We start from the raw sequence: 25,419 nt of genomic DNA, 5'->3' as shown, positions 1-25,419 counted from the left end.
AATAGCGCCAGAGCACCATGATCTCCATGATAGTCTTGAAAGAGTTGTCTTTACCTTGAGTGAACCACTCCAACTTGTGAAACGTTTCTAAATTGATATACGAGAATATCAACTTTCGATCACGTGTCTTAGGGCGAGTTAGATATAGCGCGTCATCTCGCCTTCCAATTTTTTTCTTCTTCTGTTCGGATCCAAAGCATTCATTTTGATCTACCGGACATCTGAGGGGTATAATGTTTAACTCTTTCAATCTAGGCAACTCCTGCTCCCAGTCTTGTAAACAAAGGACTTCCGAGTTTGGAGAGCGGGCGGACTGCGCCTCGAAACTCTTCCTCCCCAGAACCTATTACGCCCCAGAATATTCTGCCGTATCTTCGCTTTTACCTCAAGCCCACTCACGGCAAATCACATATTCGTATTCCACTAACTTCACGCAAGTTCCGCCAGTCAGGGATTTATCATATGAGTCGGGTAAGTGGAACCACAGGGGGAACTGCTCTTATGCGGAGGAGGATAGAAATTGCCTTCCTCCGTCAGCCATGACTGAAAAGTGGACGAAGAACGACAATTTCTACTGTCACCACCACTATCACCCGGGTATTAATCATTCCAGCACTGGCTTTTACTCCAGCACTGGAAAGACCAACGTTTTCCCGCAAAGTTTTGGTCGTGTTTTGGACTGTTCCAATAGCGGATTGGGAGATTACTGTTTGCAGAAAGGCAGCCCTGGAAAGCCCGACTCTTCGGTCCTCGTCAGTGCTGGAGATGTAGAGAAAGGGCATGAGAAAAACAGAACCTCGGGTTCTTTTCAAACCACGTCGGGGACAAAAAACGACAACCACACAAAATCCGGTTCGTATGTGTTCGTCGCTGTCAAATGTTGGCTATAGAGCGGTGTTCCGTATTAGATTTTATGTGGATTTTTATAAGCATTCAAGGGGTTTTATTATAACCTAGCTACAAAGCTTTTTCAGTGAGCGGGAAGAATTTTTACAATGGGAAAGGTCTTTGAAGAAACATCATGGTTCACACAATGTGTTAGTCTGTGAAATTGTGCGAGGAAGCAATGGTGACAAATAGTAACTTTGATCGTGAACTTGTACCACCAATAATAAAAAGCTATTGAGCAGAACGTAGCTTTCAGCATCTAAGAAGACGAAAGCCAGTGTAACCCACCACATCAAAAACCGTTCGATATGCACTGCCAAAGTTATGGTTTAATATTTTACTTTTTTATGGGGGGAAAGGTTAATTAGTAACAAATAGCGGCTAGGCTGTAACTAATATTGTTGTTTTTCATTATCAAAGTTACTGGTACATCCATAATGAAATCAAGCCAATAATTGATCATTTGATTATATCATTGCTGTGGTTTTGACCTCTCTCTTTCTTGTTGAATTGCTATAGCTACCCCACGAGTGAGGAAGAAGCGATGTCCATACACCAAGTTTCAGATCCGAGAATTGGAGCGAGAATTCTTCTTTAATGTTTACATCAATAAAGAGAAACGGCTTCAGCTCTCCAGCATGTTAAACCTCACTGACCGACAGGTCAAGATTTGGTTCCAGAACAGACGGATGAAGGAAAAGAAGCTAAGCGGAATTCGCCTGCAATATTTTTCTGGAACCCCCCTATTGTGAACTGTGAACTTTTCTTCAAGGGACAAAAAGTATGTGACTTTTGAAAGCAAACTTAAGCGATATTTGTCTATAGGCCTAGTTGTGTATAGAGTAGCCTAAATGTTTCTCCGAGATATGCTGTGCAAATACACACACACTTGCGTCAACTCTGAGACAATGAAAAAGCATGTTTCGTTATTTCAATGCAACAGTATTAACCTCTATAAGGATGTTATAATTATTATTATTACTGGCTCTGCTTCAACAAGCTGCTGAAAAAAAACAATGGTGTTAAAAATCTCTGCGCACCTTTTTTGTTTGCGTTCATATGCCGTGAAGAAGCAAAAAGGATTACACGATTGGATGTGCATTAATATTTGGAGAGAAAAAAAAACCGAAAATAAATCATCTAGTATGCTACTCGCATAATGTTCAAACTCGCATTTAAACAAAAAATAGAGTAAATATGATTTGAATATGAATGACAAATGTTGTTTTTCGTTCAAGTCAAGGTAAGACTAAACAGGTTTTCATATTTAAAAAAATAATAGGCTACGTAAACAATAATTTGTCATAGGTGGTGATAACTCTCGTGTAAAAGAAATGCGCTTAATTGCATCGAGTGTGCATTTGCAGTGCACTTCATCTTCAATCTTAAAAACTAAATAACAGTACTGTGAAACAACGAAATAAAATTAAATGTAAGTGTATAGTTTAGTAGACTTTTTAAAAATGCACTTTGTAATTTAACGTTTTACTTAAAAGTAAAAAAGTCAAGATCAATAATCATCTATCATAATGCTTTAAAGAAGTACACTTATTTTGATGTGCTGACCTAAAGCACATAAAGTACTTTATTATAACTATAGCCTGTGTGTTATACATTTGAAGTGAACACATACTGAAGGTTATACTGAGTTGCTTCATCATTACAAATTTGTAATTACAAGCATATTTAAATAGGCTACATGACATAAAAGCATCAATATAAATGGCATTGATGTGTCTTGTTTAACATAAATAGCCAGTACATGTCACCATATTTCAAATTATTAAATTATTTTTGAAGTAATTAAAATAGACTACCAATTGCATATCAATTTAAACTACATTTTCATCTAATTGTAAATAACATCCAATTACGTGTACAAGTAGTAGCACTTATACTTGTATTCGTTTAAAGTATTTTAAGTGGTTAAAAAAGTTGATCAAAGTTGTCCTATAAGACAAGAACGGGTATTGTTCAATATGTATAACATTGATTAAATGTTTTGTTCCACTTCAAATGTTGACTAATATTTCCTTAATCCCTCTTTTTAAAAGTATGCTAAAGTGTACTTACTTTTCACAAGGGAAAGAATCATCTGCGCTTTGTAAAAACTCGTCCAGTCAAGAGACAGTCTACAGGCAGACGCACGCAAGATTGTTCTGTCAGAAAAAGAAGGCACAATTTATATTTGTAGCTGTAGTGCTTTCACAACATTTTATACATTTTAATAAAATGTCAAGTCGGTGTTTAAACAAAGAGGTCTAAAAAAACAACCAACAACATGTTAATTTTTTGAAAAAAAAAAGTCTGCACCTGACACAGGCTAAAAATCTACTTTTTTACTGATTAAAGGCTTTTAATTAAACAAACATTTTTTTTTTTAGAATTTAACCCTATAAGCATTTGTTACTTTTTACTTTTCTTTAAAACAATTTTTTAACCTATTCTGGAACGTATTGACGAAAAGGTTGGTAAACCTAAATGTGTAAAACTAAATGGGTTACTGCCTCCGAATATGGACAGTTCCTCGCATATATGACGTGTCTGGACAGCCCATTCTCACTCCCAAGGCGTCACCTAACTGACGCCTTGGGAAGAATTTGGACATGCTTCAATATCTGACGCTTTAGGCGCCCTTTAGCGTCAGTTAGATGACGCCCTAGGATCGCGTGTACCCTACCCCCACCCCACACCTAAACCTAACCGCGTCCTCCACCTCCAACAGACGCTTTCCTTTAGCGTCAGTTAGATGACGCCGTAGGATCGCGTCATGTAAGTGACGCTAAAGGGCGCCTAAAACGTCAAATATTGAAGCATGGTCAAAGGTGACGCCTTGGGGTGAGAATGCGTTGGTCTGGACAAGGAGAAACTGTAAAGGAAAGCAGCTGGGCTTACAGAGAACACGAGGACGGGTCTCAGCGCTGTTTTTTTTTTTTTTTTTTTTTTTGTCTTTCAAAATAATTGATTAAATAATGTAACTGTTTAATTTCAGGCTAATATAAAATGAACATTTTGCTTCGCTCCATAAATTAACAGAACGACTCAAAAACGAAATGTTATTAGCTACTTATTTATGGGGTGCATTTCCCGAAACAACCCGAAAGCATCGTTAGGCAACTAAAGTTTACATTTAGGCTACATTTATGCATTTGACATACGCTTTTATCCAAACCGACTTAAATTGCATTTCAAGGTACACATTTACTTTCTTATCAATTCTTATCAGTTTGTTATTCATGTGGAAAAAAACGAACTCCCAAATAAAAATATCTATTATTATTTTTATTAGGAGCGTAGGGTCGCTCCACCTGTGTACATAGACACTGACTTGGCTATATGTTCAAGCATTAATAAAGATATACATAAATATACCTTCAGGGGGCATTGTTGGGCTTTGGAACATAGCTGCCCCCAAATGTTGCTTGGGACATTTGAACCTGGTAGAAAGTCCTTAAGTGGAAGGATTGGTGTTGTCATCATCCATGTTTGGTAAGAGGGATTAACCAAGCCACAGGCCTAACATAAGTCTGATCTTGAACCTGAGCTGAATCTGTACTTATACGTCCATGCATGTCCAGGGAAGGTATGGGTAACCTTGCCCACTGGCCAAAGGGCTTGTGGAAGCTATGGGTCTATGATGAGCACTGGTCAACCCTTCTTTTGCCATTTTTGTCTCTCATGGAGATTTGGCAGATAGTGATTAATAATCTATAGCCAGGAATTGGTCAACACGTATTTGGTTAGGCCTCCGTCTCCTGGTTCCCAAAAGATTGCTGGAGTCATACATTACTTATGGGAGAGAAGAGTCCTGGTGACCCATCATGAGCAGAATGCTAGGCGTGATTGGGTCTGGGTCTGTAATATCCAATAAAACGCTTGACATTCACAATGCCCTCAATGAGAACAGTGCGGAAGATGGTTTCAGGGACTTGTCTGTTCCTTTACAATTACTTTCAAGCCTTGTTTCACTGATTTTACTCTTCTCTCCCAAATACCATCATTTTCACGAGTTCACACTTGCATATAATTAGAGTGGATAAGATTAAATGCGTATTTGGCGAGCTGGCCAGGGGGGAGGGCTCTGAGCTCGGAATTTGGCCCGAACCCAAAGTACTCCACCCGTAAGTGTTTAAGACTGGAAGTGTGGAGAAGGGGCGGTGGAGGGATACTGCTAATATCGATAGAGTGAGGTGAGATTGCTGAGTCTGTATATACACCTCTTATCATTGATTGCTGAGTTCACTCCACTTGTGTTAATTAACTGAACGTGCTCCTCCCAAACTTTGTTAATGAAACATCACAATGTGGAGGAATAAATGTGAAAAAGATATGTTCAGCTAACTGATCCTTTAATCAAGACGCCATAGCTTTATATGCCTTTTTAATCTCGTTTCCCTCCAACAAATTTGGTGCACTATCAGAAAAGAGCTCGAAAGGCTTCCCTCTTCTAGCTATAAAATCTCCATAGAGACATCAAGAAGACTCTAGAGTAGATCCAGATGGAGGCATCAGGTGATCATACACTTGAAGACAATAGCCACATCTGTTCGTCATCCTATTTTTACGGTAAATGGGCCAAAAGTCCATTCAGTGGAATATAAGGGGTCTTGTAAAGGTAACTGGTGGGATATCTGCCATCATGGGATGTTAGGTTGGGCATGCCACTTTTGACATTCAACACAGATAAGTTGATGTTTCTTCATGGCTGTTATGATTCTTAAAATCCAATAGTAGTGACGTCTGAGCTCTACAAGGACCCTTTCTGGCCCTGGATGAAGGAGATTGGCATCATATTCCTTGATAAGGAGTTTAGTTTGTTGTTTATAGGGATCGAGAACTATGGGATGCATAGCCTTCAGAATACGACAAGAAAGAATTCTGTATACACCTTTGAATCCTTACTCTGCCTTGTACAGCTTCCACACTCCTCGTTCAAAACCTCCTTGTGGTACAATAAGAGGATGTTTCTCATTTCATATTTGTGTATCCTCGTTTCCTTTCCTCGCTTCCCTTCCTCGCATCTGAGCTCGACCCCCTTAGGACGCGAGAGGAGGATGGACCTGAGTATCCTCTTCATGACTTCTCAGGATGCTTCTCAATATCCCTCCTTGTCTCCTCGCTCCTCCGTCATCCATCCTCCATCCTATGACCTGGAAACTGATCGAGCTCAGCCATCTTGAAGGACATCTCAATTCTGTAATTGCTCCGCGAGGAGGTGAGGATCGAGGAGTGAGCAGGCTTCCAGAGGAGTTATGAGCGAGGATGCAGAGGTGAATGCGGAAGTCTTTCTTGTTGAGGAACCTGACGCACGTATAAATTCTCACCCTCCCCCTTCACATCAGGTACAATAATTTTAATTTAATACTTTACCTTTGCAGTTTAAATAAACCACACATCTCACATACTTCCACAGGGTATCTTGCGTTATAATTTTTTATTATGAATTTCTTAAATAACCAAACTAAAACAACATAAGGGCAGATCCTTTTAGCGCTGCTGATGTTAAGTGACGCTCCAGTGATCAAGTATTCCAAAGTATAAATATGCTTTCCAACAATAGGAATATTTTATTTATAAATAAGACTTTGTTATAATCACTGGTTTAGTAATGGGATATTTCATGTTGTACAGCTCTTTAATAACGAAGGTCTGCCTTTCAGAGTTTCTATCAGAATATATTATTCCAATTGGCATACGCATGCTTTTCGAAAACAGTACTCTCTATTTGGGTTCATTATCTTATCCTGAACCTGTCAACACACCTCTTGATGAGATGTGTATCACTGAAAAAAGTAAGAAAATATTAAGTAAGAGTTCTATTCCTTGAGAACATTATTTCTCCCAATTATTTTGGTATTTTTACACTGTAAAAAATATATATGTATATTTTTTGGTGAAGTAAATATAGTGAAAAAACAATGTAATTTACTTGAAAAAGTTAGTTCAGGCAAGAATTACAAAAAATAAGTAATTCCATATCAGTACTTAATTCAAGCGAGTAGAAATGAAAGTGTAAATATCAACTCAATAAAATTAAGTAAAAATTACTCAACTTACCACTGGGGTTCCCATCATGCACTGGACCTTGAATAATTAATGAGGTTCATTTTTCACTGGTTTCCAGCTGTATTTACACTGTTTTATCATTGATTTTTGTTGTCAGTATTAGTAACTTACCATTTTGTGACATTACGAGTACATTTTTTGCTCAAAATGACACATTCATACACAAAAACGACCCATCAAATGTTACCGCCAGTGTGTATTGTCTACCAAGTATTGAGGTGTTTGCATTCCCATGATGCTTAACTTCTGACATGATGTAAAATGAATTACTTAGATGATCTAAGTAAAGCACATGCTATAAATGGCTAATAAAATTCAATATTATTGTTTTAGTGAAATGTAATACAAAGACAAAGGAAATCAATATCAATCAACCGTTTACTAGCCGAGTTAAAATTACTTATTTTTTGTAAAGTTTACTTAATTCCATATTCCAAGTAAATTTAACTTAAAGATTTCTAATTAAAGCTACTGACAAATGTGTTTAGGATTTTATTTGGCAAATCTTTGTAAATTTACTAGCATTTTCTGAGTGAAAAAAAAGTTGGCAAGCTTTTTTCCAAGTAAATCGTACTCCAAATTTTTTACAGTGTACATGAGATAAAACAGCCCGATCTCATGAAAGTTCGTGTGTTGGATAAAACGTACAATTTGCAAGACCTACAAACTTTTTACCTTAATGCCCTCTTTCTTTCTTTCTTTTTTTCTTTCTTTCTTTCTTTCTTTCTTTCTTTCTTTCTTTCTTTCTTTCTTTCTTTCAATGTCTAATTATTTTTTTGTTTTGTCCTATGATGTTGTGTGTTTTCTTTCGCTGTTCTTTATATTTTTTGTTGTTCTCAGTAATTATTGTTGTTCCAATTTCGTTGTTTCACACTGTAAACTAAATGTTCAAATAAAGCATTAAAGAAAATTCCTCCGTCCTCATTTTCTTTCCTTGCAAACGTCCCTCGCATCCTACAGGGGTGGAGCTGAGACACGAGGAAAGGAACCGAGGATGCAGAAATAAGAATTGAGAAGAACCCACCATTTGTTCCTCGCCTCCTCAAAGTGCAGTTAGAGAATTGAGAGATGACTGAGTTCGATCTGTTTCCGGGTCAGGCTGGAGGAGGACGTGGGAGCGAGCACACGAGAAAGCATCAATTTGGGTGGTTCTCGTTTTTATTTCTATTTTTTGCATCCTCGTTTCCATTCCTCACGTCTCCAGATTACTAGGCTGGAGGACCGAGGAACAAGCAAAAAAAAAACAAGCAAAAGCAAATGGAGATTACCATTAAATTAAAAATATTCTCCAATAAACGTTCCTGTTCTTTCTCCCCATCCTTCTTTTCTTATTCAAAATGAACGTTTGACTAAAATGTAAAATATTGCATAGTGCATTTAAAAGCTAATAGCCTACTCTACTTGGGCGACCTATAGACCTATAGACCTATATAGACCTAACAGACCTATAAATATTAATGTTTGAACGCGGTACTTTACTGATCAGTATGTTGGTATGTTTGGGAGAAAGAGGCCTACATGTCTGATAAAAGTGGGACATTGCAGTTAAATTAAAGCCACGAAAATAGAGTGCATCTTACCTGCTTATTAAAAAGAACAGTCGCAACAATGATGCGTTTTAATGTGAAGAGTAGGACGGGCTTGTTAAAAAAAATCTTATTTTTCTCAGAAGCTCATTTGACATGGTGCGAAATGCGCATCGCCCCTCAGAGGCTGCTATATCAACACATTCTATATTACACTGGGACCGTTTTATAATAATGGGTAAGAATGCAAGGACAGCAGAGTGATGGAATATAGAAGTAGACAAACAGGAGCTCGAGCCGTCGCGGGAAGAAGAATAAGGTAAGCCTAGACTTTGGCACTATATAGGCTATGACACGTTTAGAGCTGTTTTTTTTTCCTCATATTTCAGAAAATAGACTAACGTAGATGTCTTTAAATATTTGTAATATTGTAAATATTGTATTCTTGGTGAGGTGGCGATCGCTACGAAACACGAACGTCAATGTTTTCAGTTGAACAAGCTGCTACTACAGCCTATCAAGTAGCCCGAAGCACACACAGTGCTCACGTTTTGTTTGATTAGAGGACATCTGAAATGCACAATTTCTTAATGGGGCTATTAGCATGTGCAGCAGTAGCAGAATGCGTTTGCCTATCTGTGTATTGTGGTCTCTCACGTCTTTGAGATTTGTCTTTGAGATATGCATATAAATGCAAATCCACCTGTAAATATATTAAAGGAACGGTTTAAAGTGTAGATATAACCTGATCAGCTGATGCGTGGTTTAGGTAGTTTGATGTTGTTGAGATTGACTTCCTGGCGACAACAAGAAACTGCCTTGATTACGTCAGTTGGCCTTCATCAAGGCCGCGCATTTCTGACAAATGATCCTTCCTCACACACTCCTCAAATGCCATTGTAAATGAACCACCGCCGCCGGGCCTACAATAGCCTAGACTATAATATCTATCCTTTCAACATCTTCCTCGGTTTTATATGGCCGTAAAAACTTCTATGGCTTCCAGTGGGTGAATTGGGGCTATAAACCCAGAGGTTGTAGTCTATAGGCAACGATCTCCCTGCTTTGTTGGTAAGACACGCATTGATATTGTTGGTGAACAGGGTGATTTTGTTGGGGTGTTTCAAAATAAGTGCATCTTGTTTCATATGTAATTAGTTCATTGTGACAGGCTGTATGTTCAGTTTAATCATATAGCATCAAATGTTTTGTTTCCATTTGATAAGCAAACTAACGCACAGTGTAAAATAAGGTGCACATAATCCTAATAGGCGTAATAAAATATTCTGCAACTGCAGTGTACCGAAAATATTAAAGCATGACGAGGTAGCCTTACAATAATTTTTGTAAAACAAATTAAATGAATAAAAGCCCTACCTTTCCTTTCGCAACACTGTCTAAAATATAGACAGACAAAATATATATCTGTCATGAATCGGAATTATTCCTTAATAAAGTTAAATATGCTCTTCTGAAGCCTTTTTGTCACATTATTTTAAGTTAGGTTTTTAAATGTAGCCTAAGTTCACCGATAGTTCCGTTTAGCCAGGTTTAGGTGTAGCTATATTGTTTATTTTACAGATTCGTTTATTTGTGATTGCTTGTTTTCAGCTCTTTTCTGATTACACAGAAAAACGGTTAAGGATTCTCAATTTCCATATAGGCGATATATTAAAAACTGCATCTAGTGAGCTTTTATGTTATTGAGGGTCTAAAACAACAAAACTCGAAAAAAAATCGAAAACAACAGCCAATTTACACACACACACACACACACACACACACACACACACACACACACACACACACTTTTCTTTAAGATTTAGGCTACGCAATTTAGTAAAATTCCACCAAATCGAATTGAATAATCCTTTTGTAATTTTCTTGAATTGATTAAGGATTGTTCAGTTTATTCAATTAAATCACGTAAGGATTCAGTTTGATGGAATTTGAATTCTTAAAAAAAGCTTTTTTTGTGTGTGTTCGCATTGCATAACTGGAATGCCATTATCTTCATTATTAACTCATGTCATCTTGTGAATTCTTCCACAGTGCATATGAAATGTTTGAGAACAATGGGTTTATGGAATGGTGCTTATTGGAAACTGTTCATGTTCAGATTTGTTTCTTAATTTGTTTAACACAAATACATTAAAATGTGTGTAAACCAACTTGGTACGATTCATTTGATTATATGCGGCTGACTGATAGTTTTGTAAGGTATACTTGCACTTCAGCGATAAGGCCGTGAATTATAGGCGCAATACGTCGTTTCGCCGGGAATAGACAAATATTGTAGCACATTACATAGCCTACCATTTAAAAAATGAGTAATTCATAAATGTCTGAAGTTAATTTTACAGCTTTACCCGTTGATCTAACACAGTCTCATGAAAGTTCGTATATTGTTCGTATAAGCACGAATGTCATTTCTCGTGCCATTTATGCGCCAAAAATAGTTTTTGTGTATATGGTACGCGTTTTTCGCGTGCATATGATACGCACTTTTTGCTCCTCCCCACCCTCCTTCCCCCTAAACCTACCCAGGGGGTTTTCAGTGCGTAGAATATGCACGCAAAAACCATTTTTGGCGTATAAATGCCACGAGAAATGACAATGATCTAATATAAAGCAACATAAATTGTATTTAAAGCTTAGTCAATTAAATAATCAACTCCTCAATATGGAATTATTAGAAATATCAGAATGAATATTTTAAAAGTAAATTGCCTGAAAATAACTACATCCAATAACAGACACAAGCTACCGGGCAGAAGTGTGGAATAATGTTTTAATATTTTTTGAAAAAATTATCTTCTCAGCAAGGGTGCATTTGTACAAAAATACAGTTAAAACAATAATATTGTGAAATATTATTACTTTCTTTTTAAATGTTTGAATTTTCGACTTATATTTTAAAAAAATTTAGCATCATTGCTCCGTCCTCAATGTCACATAAACCTTCAGAAATCATTCAATATGCTGACTTGCAGCTAGGTTATTTTTAATAAATATTTGTGTTCAATAATCATATGTTTCTTAGCCTGTTATCAATGTTAAAAACAGTTTGTGTTGCTTAAGACCAGTTCTTTAGTGAATAGTTCAATTAGGCTATAAGCCTAACAACATTTATTTGAAAAATATACATATTTTGTAACATTAGCCTAAATGTATTTACAGTTACTTTGAATCAATGTAATGCTTCCTTGCTGAGTAAATTTATTATTATTATTATCTACTTATTTTTGAATGCTTGTGATGCGGGTTTTACAGCACTATTAAGCAACAAAACTGTTTTCAAATTTATAATAACAATAAGAAATGTTTCTTGAGCATCAAATTAGAATGGATCACGTGATAGCCTACTGAAGACTATGATGCTGAGAATTCAGCTTTGATCACAGGAATAATGATGATCTTTTAAAATATGTACTTAAATAAAAAACGATTTTTGTAAATTTAATATTTCACAATATTACTGTTTTTAATGTAGGCCTATTTTGATTAAATGTTGCCTGTGGTGAACATGAGAGACATACAAAGAGAGAGAGATAGAAATACATACAAATCTTAATTATTTCAAGCTTTTGACCGCTGTTGTAAAAATAAATTTGTCTGGTGGTAATCAATCACCAATCCATTAAAGCAATTTAAAATGAACACATAAATGAACACTAGATGTCACTGTCCTCCAATCATGTCAAACCAGATTGCGTTGCATTAATAACTTCATACCATTGTAGTTTGCTGACGGTACCTGCGGACTGTCTCTCAGCGCATGTGTAGCCTATAAGGTATATAGCTATATGGTCTATAAGACCATTTCAAAAGATGTAAACAACACTGGTCTAGAAGCACTTCCTGTTTCAGTTTGTAACTGTTTTCTTTATTTCACATGTAAAGAAAACATCTTAAAGATGTTTGTTTAACTTTTTGATTCAGTTTTAAATGTTCTGTTGGTTGTATTTTATCCCAGCTTTTATGTAGTGTTAAAAAACTGAAACAGGAAGTGCTTCTGGACCAGTGTTGTTTACATCTTGTGAAATGGTCTATAGAGACCTATTTATATCATAAAGCTCGTTTTGACGGAAAATCGGGTTGTAGCTCGTTGTCTACGACGTTATGTTTGTAAATAGGTCTCAATTGTTTTTTAGCAACGTTTAGCTCACGATTGAATTGAGTATTGAAGTTATTTCCATAGTATGGAAGTCAATGGATACAGTCAACTGTCTGGTAGCCTAAACATCATTCTTCACAATCTTATTTCGTGTTCAGCAGAGGAAAGAAACTCAGGGTGAACTGTCCCTTTAAGTTAACTTGTGACCTTGGCTGTGGAAACTTCAGATAAAGGAGACATCTGATATGTGGACTGGACCGAGGTCAACACAACCTGTGGCCAGAGTGTGGATGTGCAAGTGTCCACCAGCAGGGAGCAGCCTTCCTTTCTCTGAGCCTGTAACCAGGCAGGGGAACATGAATATGGTGTGTTACTGCAACAGTGATTTACCTGTTTATCTATTTTCAGAATTCGGTTGTTTTAACAAATGTTCTGTGGTTGGTTGATTAGGGGTTGCACAAAAGAAGAGTTTGGGAAACAGCAGTTTAGAGCATACAGAGCTACACAATGGTTATCTGCTGCAAGGGTTAATAATTAAAGTCTTTAAGTACTCTCACAGTCACCCAAAATCATGTCCCATCCACCCCTGTTGTGTTTGGGTGGATGGGACAAAATAAAAACAACCAAATTCTGACAATAGAAATTTGATATTAACACTTTTTTTGCTGCAGTATACTTCATATTCATGTGTCCATCAAGAGTTTGTGCAATATAGCTATATGACAATTTTATGACCTTATTATGAAAACTAGTTATGTAATGTTCCTCACTTCATGCATTTCAGGGTCGACTTCCTGTTTAATGATTGCCCCGCCCACCTACATGATGTCCATGAGAGGAATGTAGATTATATTACTTGTTGTAATAATGCCTATTAATATCTTGTATCTACAAACAAAAACAAATATTGGCTTATAAATATTGGGTTTCTCTCTCTCTCTCTCTCTCTCTCTCTCTCTCTCTCTCTCTAGCATATATATATATATATATATATATATATATATATATATATATATATATATATATATATACAATACAAAGGGTTCCTAATTTCTTTGTAAATAAATATCATATACAGCAAGGAGCTATGTAATCCTTATGTTAATGCGTTGGTTTATCTGACATTTTCAGGTTTGGAGTCTCTGATACATTAGAGGAAGGCTTATACGCCAGGCCTGGAAACAATTGTGTATACAGTTCTCCCAATGCTAGTGTGCAATACGCGTGCAATGATTTTAAATCTTTTAATGTCAATATAAATTAATTTGTATACATTAAAGAAAGCAATCTGAAGGCTACAGTATGAGATTTTTCTGCTTTACTGAGACCCTCAAGAAAAGTATTCGTCCAGCAATCCCGGATAGAAAGAAGGCGATACATTCTTGGCTGTTTGGTGACAAATTTACAGCTATGTAATAAAAGTTTACGACTTAGCCAAGGAATGGGTTGGCTGTGCTAAGTCACATGGTGTCCTCTCCATGATAATGAACTTTATAATATTGTCTCTGCCCAGATCATTCGTTCCCCATCTAGATGAACAACACGGAACATTAGTTTTTTTAGTCTTACAACTTTAACAACGGTAATCATTTAGTTGACAGTCGTTTTTACCTCCTATCCCTGCATCTGCTCTTCTAAAGTAGCCTAAATAGTTTTAGTTTTGATAGAAGTCGAGAGCGTATTTTGCACTACAGGAAACAGGAATGGATCTTCACCAGATGTGGATTAACGTTACCTTATTATTTGAGAAGCTGCTTGTTAATAAGCTCTCTCTGTCTGTCTCTCTGTCTCTCTCTCTCTCTCTCTCTCTCTCTCTCTCTCTCTCTCTCTCTCTCTCTCTCTCTCTCTCTCTCTCTCTCTCTCTCTCTCTCTCTCTCTCTCTCTCTCTCTCGAGCTTTTCAGCGGATCCGTCAAGAGCGTTGCGAGAAAGAAGTGTTGAGCGTCGGTGAGTTTGTGCTTTTGCGCTTTAATTTAACTTAGACAATTTGTAATTAGTAGCCACTTGCAGTAAACACAGCAGGCCTGATTGAGTCTTTTTGACATTTCAATAAACAAAGAAATTATTTTTTATAGAATAAATTCTATTTCAAATATATTTTAATTTTAGAACACTAAAAGGAGCACTGCCATTGTCATTCGTCATCAGCGTTTCTCTCCATTAACTTAAAAAAACATAAATTGGGTCCAAACGCCAATGGAAGAGAGCGTCGTCCATGTTTTTTACAGTCTGGGTCAGTCTATTGGGTCATTCGATAAACCTGAAATTGTCATAATCTGCTAACAAAATTGGATAAGACGAACGACGTAATATGGACAAAATATTAGGCCTACATACACTACTTGTAAAAAAAAAAAAAAAAAAAAAAAAAACAAGTCCCATTGATTCAAAATTGAGATATCATAGGCTTGAAATAGAATATAGCCAAGAAAAAAGAAAAGAAATTTATATAGGCTATATATATAAGAAAATTAAAAATAAAAATAAAAACATTAAAAAATAAAAAAGGGACACATAGCGCACTATCAACCACTTGTAACTCTTGGGGAAAAAATAGGCATATAAATAAATAATACATTTCCAACCAAAAGCAATAAAAGGATGACACGATGTAAATGTAAGTGGATGAAATTATAGATTTTAAATACATAACTTTTAAATCGGCAATATTTTAATACTTCTCTAGAAGCACAAATGTTGAAGAAAAACAGCATTATTTGCAGGCTTCAGGCATTCATTTCAAAAGGTGGAAAAGTCATCTGCTTTTTGCTAAGTCATGGTACTTCAAAAATATTTCGGTGTTTTAGATTAAAAATAGTTTGAAGTTATGTATTAACAACTAAGTAGTATAAACTAAAACTTTTATTTTATTCACATTAAATTAAAACATTCGAATAATTTTATCATTTTAAGTAGGCCTATTATTACACATTTATTTCCTGTTGTTTTAAAAATGCTTAACGTTTAATATAGCATTAGGAAAACAACCAGGAAAGAAGCTTAACGGAAGTTATAGGCCATACTTCATTTCACAATCAATGATCACAACTGAACACACTCAGTGCTACAACTCACTTGGAGAATTGTTCATCTTTACACAATTGTTTCCAACCCTGGTCCCAGGCCTATGGCTATGCCTAATAATGCAATTTAAGTCTCCTTATAAACTTATCAGCTCCTCCAAAAAAACCTGAAATAGTGTCAGATAAAGAAGAAACCAGCCACATCGTAAGCCTACTTCCGAATTGATGTGAGATTGCGTTGAATATTACTAAGACTACTTTATATCTACTTTTCTAATTTTTTTTTTTCGTTTTTTTTTACAAGATTTGCGGAATTAACGTTGTTATAATAATTTTGAAGTAATACGCGTTAACAACGACAGCATTTGGACCATTGTAAAGGCCAGCCAAGCCTAAAATAACTGAAGTAAAACACTTACTTGCACAAATCAACTCCACCGATTAACGTTTTTCTCTTTAATTCCAATTTACGGCTACCACATTGAGAGCCATGAAATGTTGCGAAATATTGCTGTTTGAATTAGGCTTACCTGTTGGCATGATTTAAATTGTAATCATCATAAACAACATAAATAATAATGAATGTAGCCTATTTATTATAGGCTACAAAAACTGTCACTCGAAATCATTATGAAAACGGCTGATTATTGCCAACATTAGCGAAAAACAATTGGCAGTTTCTCCATGTCCGATTATCAGCTGCGTTTAAAATGCTCGATATTATAATGCTCCTGTCAGCACATTTATTCTTTGTATGAATATTTCTGTATTAGCCTAAATATGTTTGTTAAAATATTCCATGTTTACGCTCTGTTGTGAGTAGGCTTTTTCTTAAATATTACAGAAAAATATCAATAATTAGTTTCTTCTTTTCTTTTTTCATCTTTATTAGTTTCTTCTTTACTTCTTCCTTATTCATTTGTTTAACATAAGGTAGGCCTATGGACGTTTCATTTGCTCCTGTTACGCTTTGAGAATATCACTAATAACCACAGTAAAAAAGTTACAGTTGTTAATTTAAAATATGTAGGCCTAACCAAAATCTGAATTTTTCCTTAAACTATTGGACATGATCTTATTCAAGTTGCACAGTGCAAGTCAAATTTACAATGTTGTGTCATTTCCGTGTACGAATACAGCATAATGCATAGCTAAAGCCAGTAAACCATGTCATTTGTCTTCTTTTACAACTTTCATTGTAACAGGCGTTAAGGAATTCTGCAGTAAAACCATAAAACCCCCTCTTTTAAACAACGGGTAAAACGAGCGAAAGTGTAATGTACATCTTCACCTGATAGTTGATTTACTTGTTGATTAGTTAATCGTTCATCTGATATGGGCAATTTTGGTTTAGGCCTGATGGCCAGAGATGCATGGGTAACAAAAAAAAAAAGTTTATTAGGCTATAAATTAAATTATTAATGGAACGCATTTATTTTCCATGTAAATAGCATATCCAGAGGAATGTAATACGCACGTACCCCTCCCCCTAGTCCTACCCAAGGGGTTTACAATGCGTAGCATATGCACGCAAAAAAAAAAAAAAAAAATTGGCCTATAAATGGCACGAGAAATAACATTCGTGGTAGGCCTATAGATACGCACTTTCATGAGACTGTGTTGGGATAACATATACGCCGACTTAAACGACTAAAATCAAATCGGTTTGTTTAATGAGCATCTAATAGGCTAATCCATTTAATATTACATTTGACATCTATGGTTTCGAAAGTAGCCTAACTGAAATAGTTGTACATTTTCTTAAAGCATCACTCAAGAAAACAGGTTAAATCGACACTATGGCTCAAAGCGAATACATGTCAGTATGTAGCCTATGTGAAAATACCGTTTCTTTCTGTTCCATAACTATTTCAAATGTTATAGCCTACTTTATCATTTAAGTAATTTAAAGAAAATACATAGAATGAATAACACAATAAAATGAATAACAATCACAGCTTGCACTCCTTACCTCGTTAAGCTTCTGGGGGAAATTAATCGATTTTTTTTTTCAACCAAACCAGTGACGCGAGGGCTATTCACTAATTACGTAATTGTATTACTAAACCTTAATCTCATTTATACTAGCCTATAGGGGCTGAGGCTTGTGGACATAATTCTGTATTACAGGACATTACTTTGACGAGCCAGAAAAAAAAGATATATAGGCCTACCAATGATTTATACAGCGTAGCCTCAAATTACTTAAGAAATGTTTGGGGTGTGTGTGTGTGTGTGTGTGTGTGTGTGTGTGTGTGTGTGTGTGTGTGTGTGTGTGTGTGTGTGTGTGTGTGTGTGTGTGTGTGTGTGTGTGTGTGTGTGTGTGTGTGTGTGTGTGTGTGTTTGAGAGAGAGAGGGAGATTGGAAGGGAGGGAGAGAGAGAAAGCTAGAGAGGAAAGAGAGAATCAATAATCAAAAACCTCAATAAAAGGGGTGTGCATGCGTTATGTTCCCTTCCTTACGCTGTTTTAACAGGGCAAAGAAAAGACATTTGTACATTTATTGTTGCTTCCTGTATTTATTTGTTTTGTTTTTTATCGGAGTGGTCAGCGGATATTGTCATCTTGTCAATCTTATAGCGAAGATTGTGGATGAGTGCACATTCTCTGCTGGGGTTCTGAAATAAATTATAAAGTAGGTTAATTATAAAAGACTTGAAATAAGATATAGGTTGATATAAAGAGTGCGTGAGAGAAAAGAGAGTGAAGAGAGTGAGAGAAAAAGTGGCGTTTAAAGGAAAGAAGGGATGAATTCCTATTTTACGAACCCGCCGCTCTCGTGCCATTTAAACGGTGGTCAAGAAGTTCTGTCCAATGTGACCCTGAGCTCGACAAACTATGACCCGGTCCGACACTTCTCTCCATATGGCGCGGCCGTGGCCCAAAACCGGATATACGCAAATCCGTTCTATTCCCCTCAAGAAAACGTGATGTTCGGGCCAAGCCGAGGACCGTACGAGTACGGGTCAAATGTGTTCTACCAGGACAAGGATGTGCTTCCTAGTTGCAGGCAAAGCCTCGGGCAAACACAGGGTTCACTGACCCAGGATTACGCTTCAGACCCAGGCAAGACTGCGTCTCAGGAACCGAAAGGAAATATTCAAATATATCCGTGGATGCAGCGGATGAACTCGCACAGTGGTGAGTATGGACACAAAAGAGATATATTTAGTAGCTACAGGACGGACCTATTCGTTTTTACGACAGGAAAACCCAAGTTTTATGACGCCATAAAGCACTCACGAAACTGTTTGTTACCCTGCGATAAACGCGTTTGGTCGTCGGAGAAAATCCAACACGCCATTCTGTAGCCTACAAAGAGGATGTTAAAATGTCTAATTACAGGGACAGTGAACTTATTTAGCTTGATGCATCGTCTTGCTCTTTAAATATTTTAGTTGTGCAATATTGGGAGTCTTCTCTTCTGACTTTAAATAATCTCTTTCCTAACAGGAGTTGGCTATGGGTCTGACAGACGGCGAGGTCGCCAAATCTATTCGCGATACCAAACTTTAGAACTAGAGAAGGAATTCCATTACAATCGTTATTTGACGAGACGCAGAAGAATCGAAATTGCCAATGCGTTGTGCCTGTCGGAACGCCAGATTAAGATTTGGTTTCAGAACCGCCGGATGAAGTGGAAGAAGGAGAGCAATAATCTCACATCCGTCCTCAGTGACAGTGGCTCGGCAGGAGCTGGCCAGGACACGGACAAAGAAGAAGCACGGGAAACATCCGAGAAAACCGAGCATAACTGACGGCCTATCGGTCTACAACATTCAGTGTTAAATAAGTTCCTACATGATAGGCTACCTGTCGAACTTTCATAATTTGCACAATTTATTTACACCAAAAACATTTCATATAGTCGTGAAACGTGTTTTCCACTCAATTTATTCTTTCCCCCAAATTGTAGAAACCTGTTTAATTCCAGAAATACACAATGGATGGCTATTATGAATCAAAGAAAGCTACATCTAGGCAGAAAGCTGCAAACGTTTTTATCTTCTGTCTATATTGATTTGCTCTTGTTGGGATTTTTTATTTTTTTAAGTCATCTTTTTTATTTTGATATCTTTTTCCTCAAACAGGTTACAGTTTAAATATTAGGCTACAATCATTTTTTAATCATTTATTATCGTGTATTACAAAATATCTAATGGCAAGTAGCCTACATTGTAAATGTTTGTAAATATAGCTATGAGATTCAGATTTGTGTAGCTTTCCTTACAATGTTCTGTTTTGTGCTTTTCTTTACTTTGTGCTACGTTCTGTAAGAAACAGGCGATGTAAAGTATTCTCAGATAATGTTTTCAAAATTTGGAATAGCTAACAAGCGATATGAATTCTATGTTTGAAATTCACGCAAAATAATATTCAATAAAGTTGTGATGAATGTGAAGATACCTGATTTCCTGTAAATTATTAAATATATCAAGTCGTGTGCGCAACTTTGAAAAATTAAAATGACAACAGAAACCAACCGTTAAATAACAAGGTTAGATTGGCATGAAGATGTGCCTTACTCCTAAGTCCTAAGATGTTAAAAACCATTTATCCCAATTATTTTAACATGATCATATCTACTCATGACTACGCTTTTTTTAATTGATGGTTCTATACCTTTTATCTTAGACTACACAATCCCATTGAAACACGATACAACATCGTCCCATTATAGGGACTATTGTTTTTGCCTTGGCTTTTGTAAAGTGTTTCACTGCAATCTATTACTCGTACTGAAGCTACTTAATTAAAAACTGAACAAATTATTTTTTTATACGTTTGCCATCTCTTTATTCAAAGAAATAAACTCATGTTGAAAATACCACGAAATAATTGTGAAATAAAAGTAAGGTGCTTCTGGTCTGAATGTTGGCGCTGTGCTGCCACCGAACTGTTTAACTTAAATGCTTAAGAATCTGTTTGAGGGCTCTGCATGTTACTGAACTGTTACATGTTCTCAATAAAGTAGTATACATGTGTCTTTTCCATTTCCCCTCATAAGTGAAGGAAAAATAATTAGTGTAGTAATTGTAATTTCCAATTGCGATCCCGAAAAATGGCTTGTCAATTAACCGCAGATGACGCTATTAGCCTTCAGGCCCGCTTTTTCTAAGCATAAATTCTTAATTCAACCTACTTTTTGACTGGATCGAGATCAAGATTGAAAATCTCAAAGCAAAACAAAGAAACCACATCAAATAGCCTAGGCTAAATAATAGGCTACACATTTTTATACGGTTCATGAGACAATTTTCAATGTAGCATGTCCCAAATAGCGCATTCGTTGTTCAGGTAATCTCATAGCCTACTTTCGATTCACCTTTTTTCGATTCACAACAATGGCTCAGATTTTACAGATATCAGTAGGCCTACAGGTCTTCTGAACCCATCATCATCAGGTCAGGTGTTGGGTAGTCAGCATTATTCATCAATAGCAAGTGAAATCTTCAGTTGATAATTCCCCATGACAATAATTCCGATTTTATCATCCTCAACAACGGGGGTGAAATAAGTATAAGAGAACGGACAACATCTGATGATTCGTGGGAAATTCCGCCGAGAAGAAATCTGTCCAGCCTGTGGGACCAGAAACGAGGCTTGGATGAGTAAACTTCACTTGAGACACGGTTGCCAATGTTGCTTTTTCACTTTCTTGGCTACATGTGTTCGTTGTCGTTAGTCTTTCCAGTCTCTTTAGTTCATGCATTATTTTCTTAAGTTTTATAGAGCTTATTCGGACATAGTAAAACTAGCGGTAGTAAATTATAACAGTCATCAGATGCTCGTAAAACTGTCCACTATTAAATTTACGATGGTAGGCTATAATTAAATAATTAAACATTTTTTTAAAACACGGATATGCAGTGATACATGTTTTAACGTCATTATTGTGTAGCCTAAATATGGCAACATTCAAATTTTATATAGTGATATTATATCTACACCAGCTTATGCATATAGTCTACCTTACATAGACTATTTAGTGTTTTTAAAGCACTTTCTACAACCTTAATTAGCCTTTGATTTGACAAACGATTTATTACAACCATAAGCTAGCTAGGCTCCATGAGGCTAAGAAGCTAAGGCTAAATGTTTTATTCCAAAAAGTAAGATAGCGCTGCATGTGTTCTCATATATCTTCATAAAGAACTGAAGATATCAGCGCTTATATTCTGTGACGGCTATCAGGCCTCTTATGTGAAGCTTAATACGACCATTCCAAACAATTTTAACTTGTGATTTCAACCGATTCTCACGCGTCGAGGACATCGTCCATGGCCAGTGTAGGCTATAGGCTACATCAAAATCTGGTTTCAGAAGGAGATAGATTTCAAGTTAGAAGTTATGGAGCAAAATTACGACGATATAAATCAACTGCTGGAAACAGATTTTCTCATGTTCTTCATATTAATGCTATTGTAGCCAAATGTACCGCGCTGCCTTTAGAAGGGAATTCCAAATATTTTTCCTAATAACTTGCTTTCTCCCTCGCTTATTAGAAATAAAAAAATATATATATTATAATATTAGCATGTATAACCAACCCAAAGGGCTTTTGTAGTTTGTTCGTTAGTGGAATGAGTAAGACGAGTGCGTATCGCAGCATATCATTTGAGATGGCGTTGAAATAGCAGTCTGTGCATCGTTGTGCATTTGCATTTTCTCTCAGGAAATCCCAGGGATGATCCCCAGTACAATAAGCTATCCGTTCTTTAAAAATATGTTAAGTATATTTTCTGCTATTTAATCATAATTTGAATATTTTTTCATGCCATAATAGAATTAATGTTAAGTTGGTCGATCACAGTTCACAGGGCTGTAGATGGGCCTAGAGGGTAGGCTACAGCATACAGTTAATTTATATCACCCGATCGAATTTAGCGATTAAAACGCCGGAAAATAACCTTCAATTGATTTGATTTAAAAACAGCCATATTCCCGCCAACAAACTACAACTGTTGTGAAGTAGCCTATATGGCTACTGCATGAAAGTTATAACATGCAGTTTACTTTTTTTAGTAAACAAACACTTGTTGAGCATTGGCCTTGCCCTCTGAAAATTAATCAAAATAGATTCCATAGCCTATCTTGCTGATTAGGAGATGTATAGTCCACGTCGAACACCTTTTGACTTTATGACTGATGATGTTGCATTAAATCAATTAAATAATAGATTAAAATAAATAAAATAAAATACAAAATAATGTTGCGATGTACTGGCCATCCGTTCAGGCCTACATAACGCCCGTTTCAAGACAATGGTTTGGGAAATAAATTGAGGATGGGTGCATTTTTGTACAATTCTTTGAAAACGCAGATGAAAAGTAACCTGACCTCATTTAGCAAATAAACAACGATAAATAAGAATGCTGAAGCAACAATGATATAAGAATGCTGAAACTGGGGTGGGGGTGGGGGACAAGACATCCTCGTAAATGCACCCTTATGTTACTTTTTGGGGCGATTATACTTTGTGATATCGCTTGTCTTGGCTGTTTTCTGCGGTTTTCAAGAGGAGCATCTGCTGGGATCGGGATCATTGTCGAGCTCCACTTTTGTTTCAGTCATTTACAGTACAGACTTGTAAAACTTTATTGCTTTAACAAGTCATAAAACTTTATGGCTTTCTTCCTCACATCTAAAATTACGACAGTTGTTTCCTGTTTAACTAAACAGATTCAGACAGGGACCTTTATTGAACAAACACAACTAAAAACCCTGCTGCTAAAGCTTCCGGTTCGTTCGCAAACAGAATTTATAAACCTATTTTTAAACGATGGCATGTCACGCAATTAACATTGTATATTAAGAAAAACAAGTAACCCTCATTGCATCACACACAATGTAAGAGTTTAAGCTCCTTTTCAAAATGAACAGATATCAAATGTCAAACTAGCAGTCATTGTGTGGCTCCAAATGTTGAGCTGATTGATTGGCTTTGGCAAATGGCTCCCTCACTGTGCTGTAAGTAATAATCACGATTCCTAAACTTAGGCCAAATAAAATGTATATCTGTCCCTTTATAGCCAACGACCCTTATTAATATGGTAATTCAATTCTTGCTTGAGAAGGCTTTCTCAAAACATAGGTTTTAATCCCATGTATGCAAAACAGCTTCACATCTGTTTTAGTTTGTTTGAATGAGGGGAAGCATGTGGTATAGCCTACTCCATGTTAAATAGGTCTAATTACAAATGTTTTAGAGTTTTTAATTACAGTCTATGCCATACGTAAAAAGTAATTGATATTTATGATGTTATAGCCTACTTCCACATGGGAGCGACTTGTAAAAATCCAAGTAAACCTTTTTAAATTTTATTATGCCCCCTGTAGAAGTTAACTTTTTTGATCAGATAACTACCAAAACTGGAATGGATGATGTCCTGTTTGGTGGACAGATATCTCTCCATGTGAACTTGCTATACTGATGCTGTCCCTGATCACGAGTGAGCTGCCTCTGAACCACTTACTCGTACTCGAATCACGGATGAAGAAGATTCACATCAGAACATGCAATTGTTTTTGTAATCAACTCCCAAACCTCTTCTGTCCTCTTTGTCTCCGTTTTCTGTCACTTTTACTTTTATTACTATCTTGACCATCTATAAGCAGATATGCACATGTTTTCAGTGAGAAGCCATGCAAAGCGACATATGAAGCGGATTCACAGCCCTGGCAATCACACCAGTCATAAATGTGACAGCAGAGGCTCTAGGCAGCCAATGAGACTTTTCTATCATGTCTGCGCTGGAGAATTGAAGGTGAATAAGTAGGAGAAAGTAAACAAGATGAGGGATATTAACCTAATTTAAAATTAATTATTCACCATCACAATGTTGGAAATCACCTTTCATTTTTTTTTCCAGTGAACCTTGTAACATTGGATCAGAGTCGAAGCTCTCTCCTCAGACAGAACGGCTCCTGAGGAACAGTCTGGTGCATCAACCGAGACCAAGATGTTAAGAGGTTATATGGGATATATTTGTTGGTTATAGCTTTTCATTGTTTTTTTTGGGATAGGTATGTACTATGTTGGTGATTAATGCTTTTTTTCAAATACTAACTTAAAGATCTGAAACGGTTATGACAGATGACAGACATCCAAAATGTGTACTGTTGGGGAATGTGTAAGATCATATGTGGTCACTTTTCACAGCTACAAAGTTTTGTGATATCTGCATAATAAAATGGAATCACGATTTTTAATCTTTACGTATTTGTAACAAATATGGGAAACAAAACTGTATACTATCCAGTATAAATTACAAATATTTATTAACATCACACACACATAAAGAAAGTTATATGGAAAATGTTGAGGTAGTTTCTGTCATTGCTCTGCATTAACAGCATGACGTTGCTGAAGTTCACTTAGAGTTTTTTGAATGACTCCATAGGCTGTAAAAATCATAGGCTGTTTTTCTCCATATAATGCATTTTACTGGTAACTAAACAATTCAAGGTCCAAAAGACAGTTTCAGTGCAAACTCCAAACTGTTCAAAGGGCTTTAAACGATTCCACACAAAGAATAAGGGTCTTATCAAGCGAAACGATTGCTCTTTTTTTTTTTTTTAAAAAGTAAGTTTAAGTTTTATAAGCTTAAATGCTCGCCTTGCTCTGTTCTGTGATGCGCATTCATGACTCTTCTATTCAAACTCATACATCAAAATGAACAAATCTTTTCCAGAGTCATCTCGTTTATTTCATTCGTTGAATGAACCAAATGACACGGAAAAAGACTTCGAAAAAGTTCGAACAGGAGAGTCACACAGAAAAGGGCAACGCAACCATTTG

At 36.3% G+C, this 25,419-nt stretch overlaps 4 protein-coding genes across 10 annotated transcripts in view; 2 read left to right on the top strand and 2 right to left on the bottom strand.

Annotated features, from left to right (window-relative positions):
- Nucleotides 1–3,035, bottom strand: part of calcoco1b (calcium binding and coiled-coil domain 1b) — a 41,827-nt gene extending 38,792 nt beyond the window's left edge. For both annotated transcript variants that reach the window (XM_089124835.1, XM_089124836.1), the window contains exon 1: nt 2,962–3,035. The gene's annotated coding sequence lies outside the window, so the exon portion shown is untranslated. The remainder of the gene's footprint in view (nt 1–2,961) is intronic.
- The window catches only part of znf740a (zinc finger protein 740a), a 380,822-nt gene that overhangs the window by 283,016 nt on the left and 72,387 nt on the right, over nt 1–25,419 (bottom strand). The window lies entirely within an intron of this gene.
- On the top strand, nt 209–2,086 carry hoxc11b (homeobox C11b). Its single transcript, XM_039663374.2, has 2 exons — nt 209–852; nt 1,408–2,086. The coding sequence occupies exons 1-2, from the start codon at nt 234–236 to the stop codon at nt 1,638–1,640; spliced, it is 852 nt and encodes a 283-aa protein (XP_039519308.1). The 5' UTR covers nt 209–233; the 3' UTR covers nt 1,641–2,086.
- hoxc6b (homeobox C6b) lies at nt 14,983–25,067 on the top strand. 2 transcript variants are annotated; one of them, XR_016148484.1, is made up of 3 exons: nt 14,983–18,758; nt 19,071–24,385; nt 24,491–25,067. XR_016148484.1 is itself a non-coding variant. In XM_039663324.2 (2 exons), exons 1-2 carry the CDS (start codon nt 18,365–18,367, stop codon nt 19,373–19,375), a joined length of 699 nt encoding a protein of 232 aa, XP_039519258.1. In that variant the 5' UTR covers nt 14,983–18,364; the 3' UTR covers nt 19,376–25,067. The 2 variants fall into 2 exon arrangements, 1 of the variants encoding a protein (XP_039519258.1); XM_039663324.2 differs by having other exon boundaries at nt 19,071–25,067.

The sequence above is a fragment of the Pimephales promelas genome, chromosome 21, assembly GCF_988280905.1.
Source record: "Pimephales promelas chromosome 21, fPimPro1.hap1.1, whole genome shotgun sequence".
NCBI classification, from domain to species: Eukaryota; Metazoa; Chordata; class Actinopteri; order Cypriniformes; family Leuciscidae; genus Pimephales; species Pimephales promelas.
Note: the sequence above shows the minus strand (reverse complement) of the source record. Positions and strands in the feature narration are given on the sequence as shown.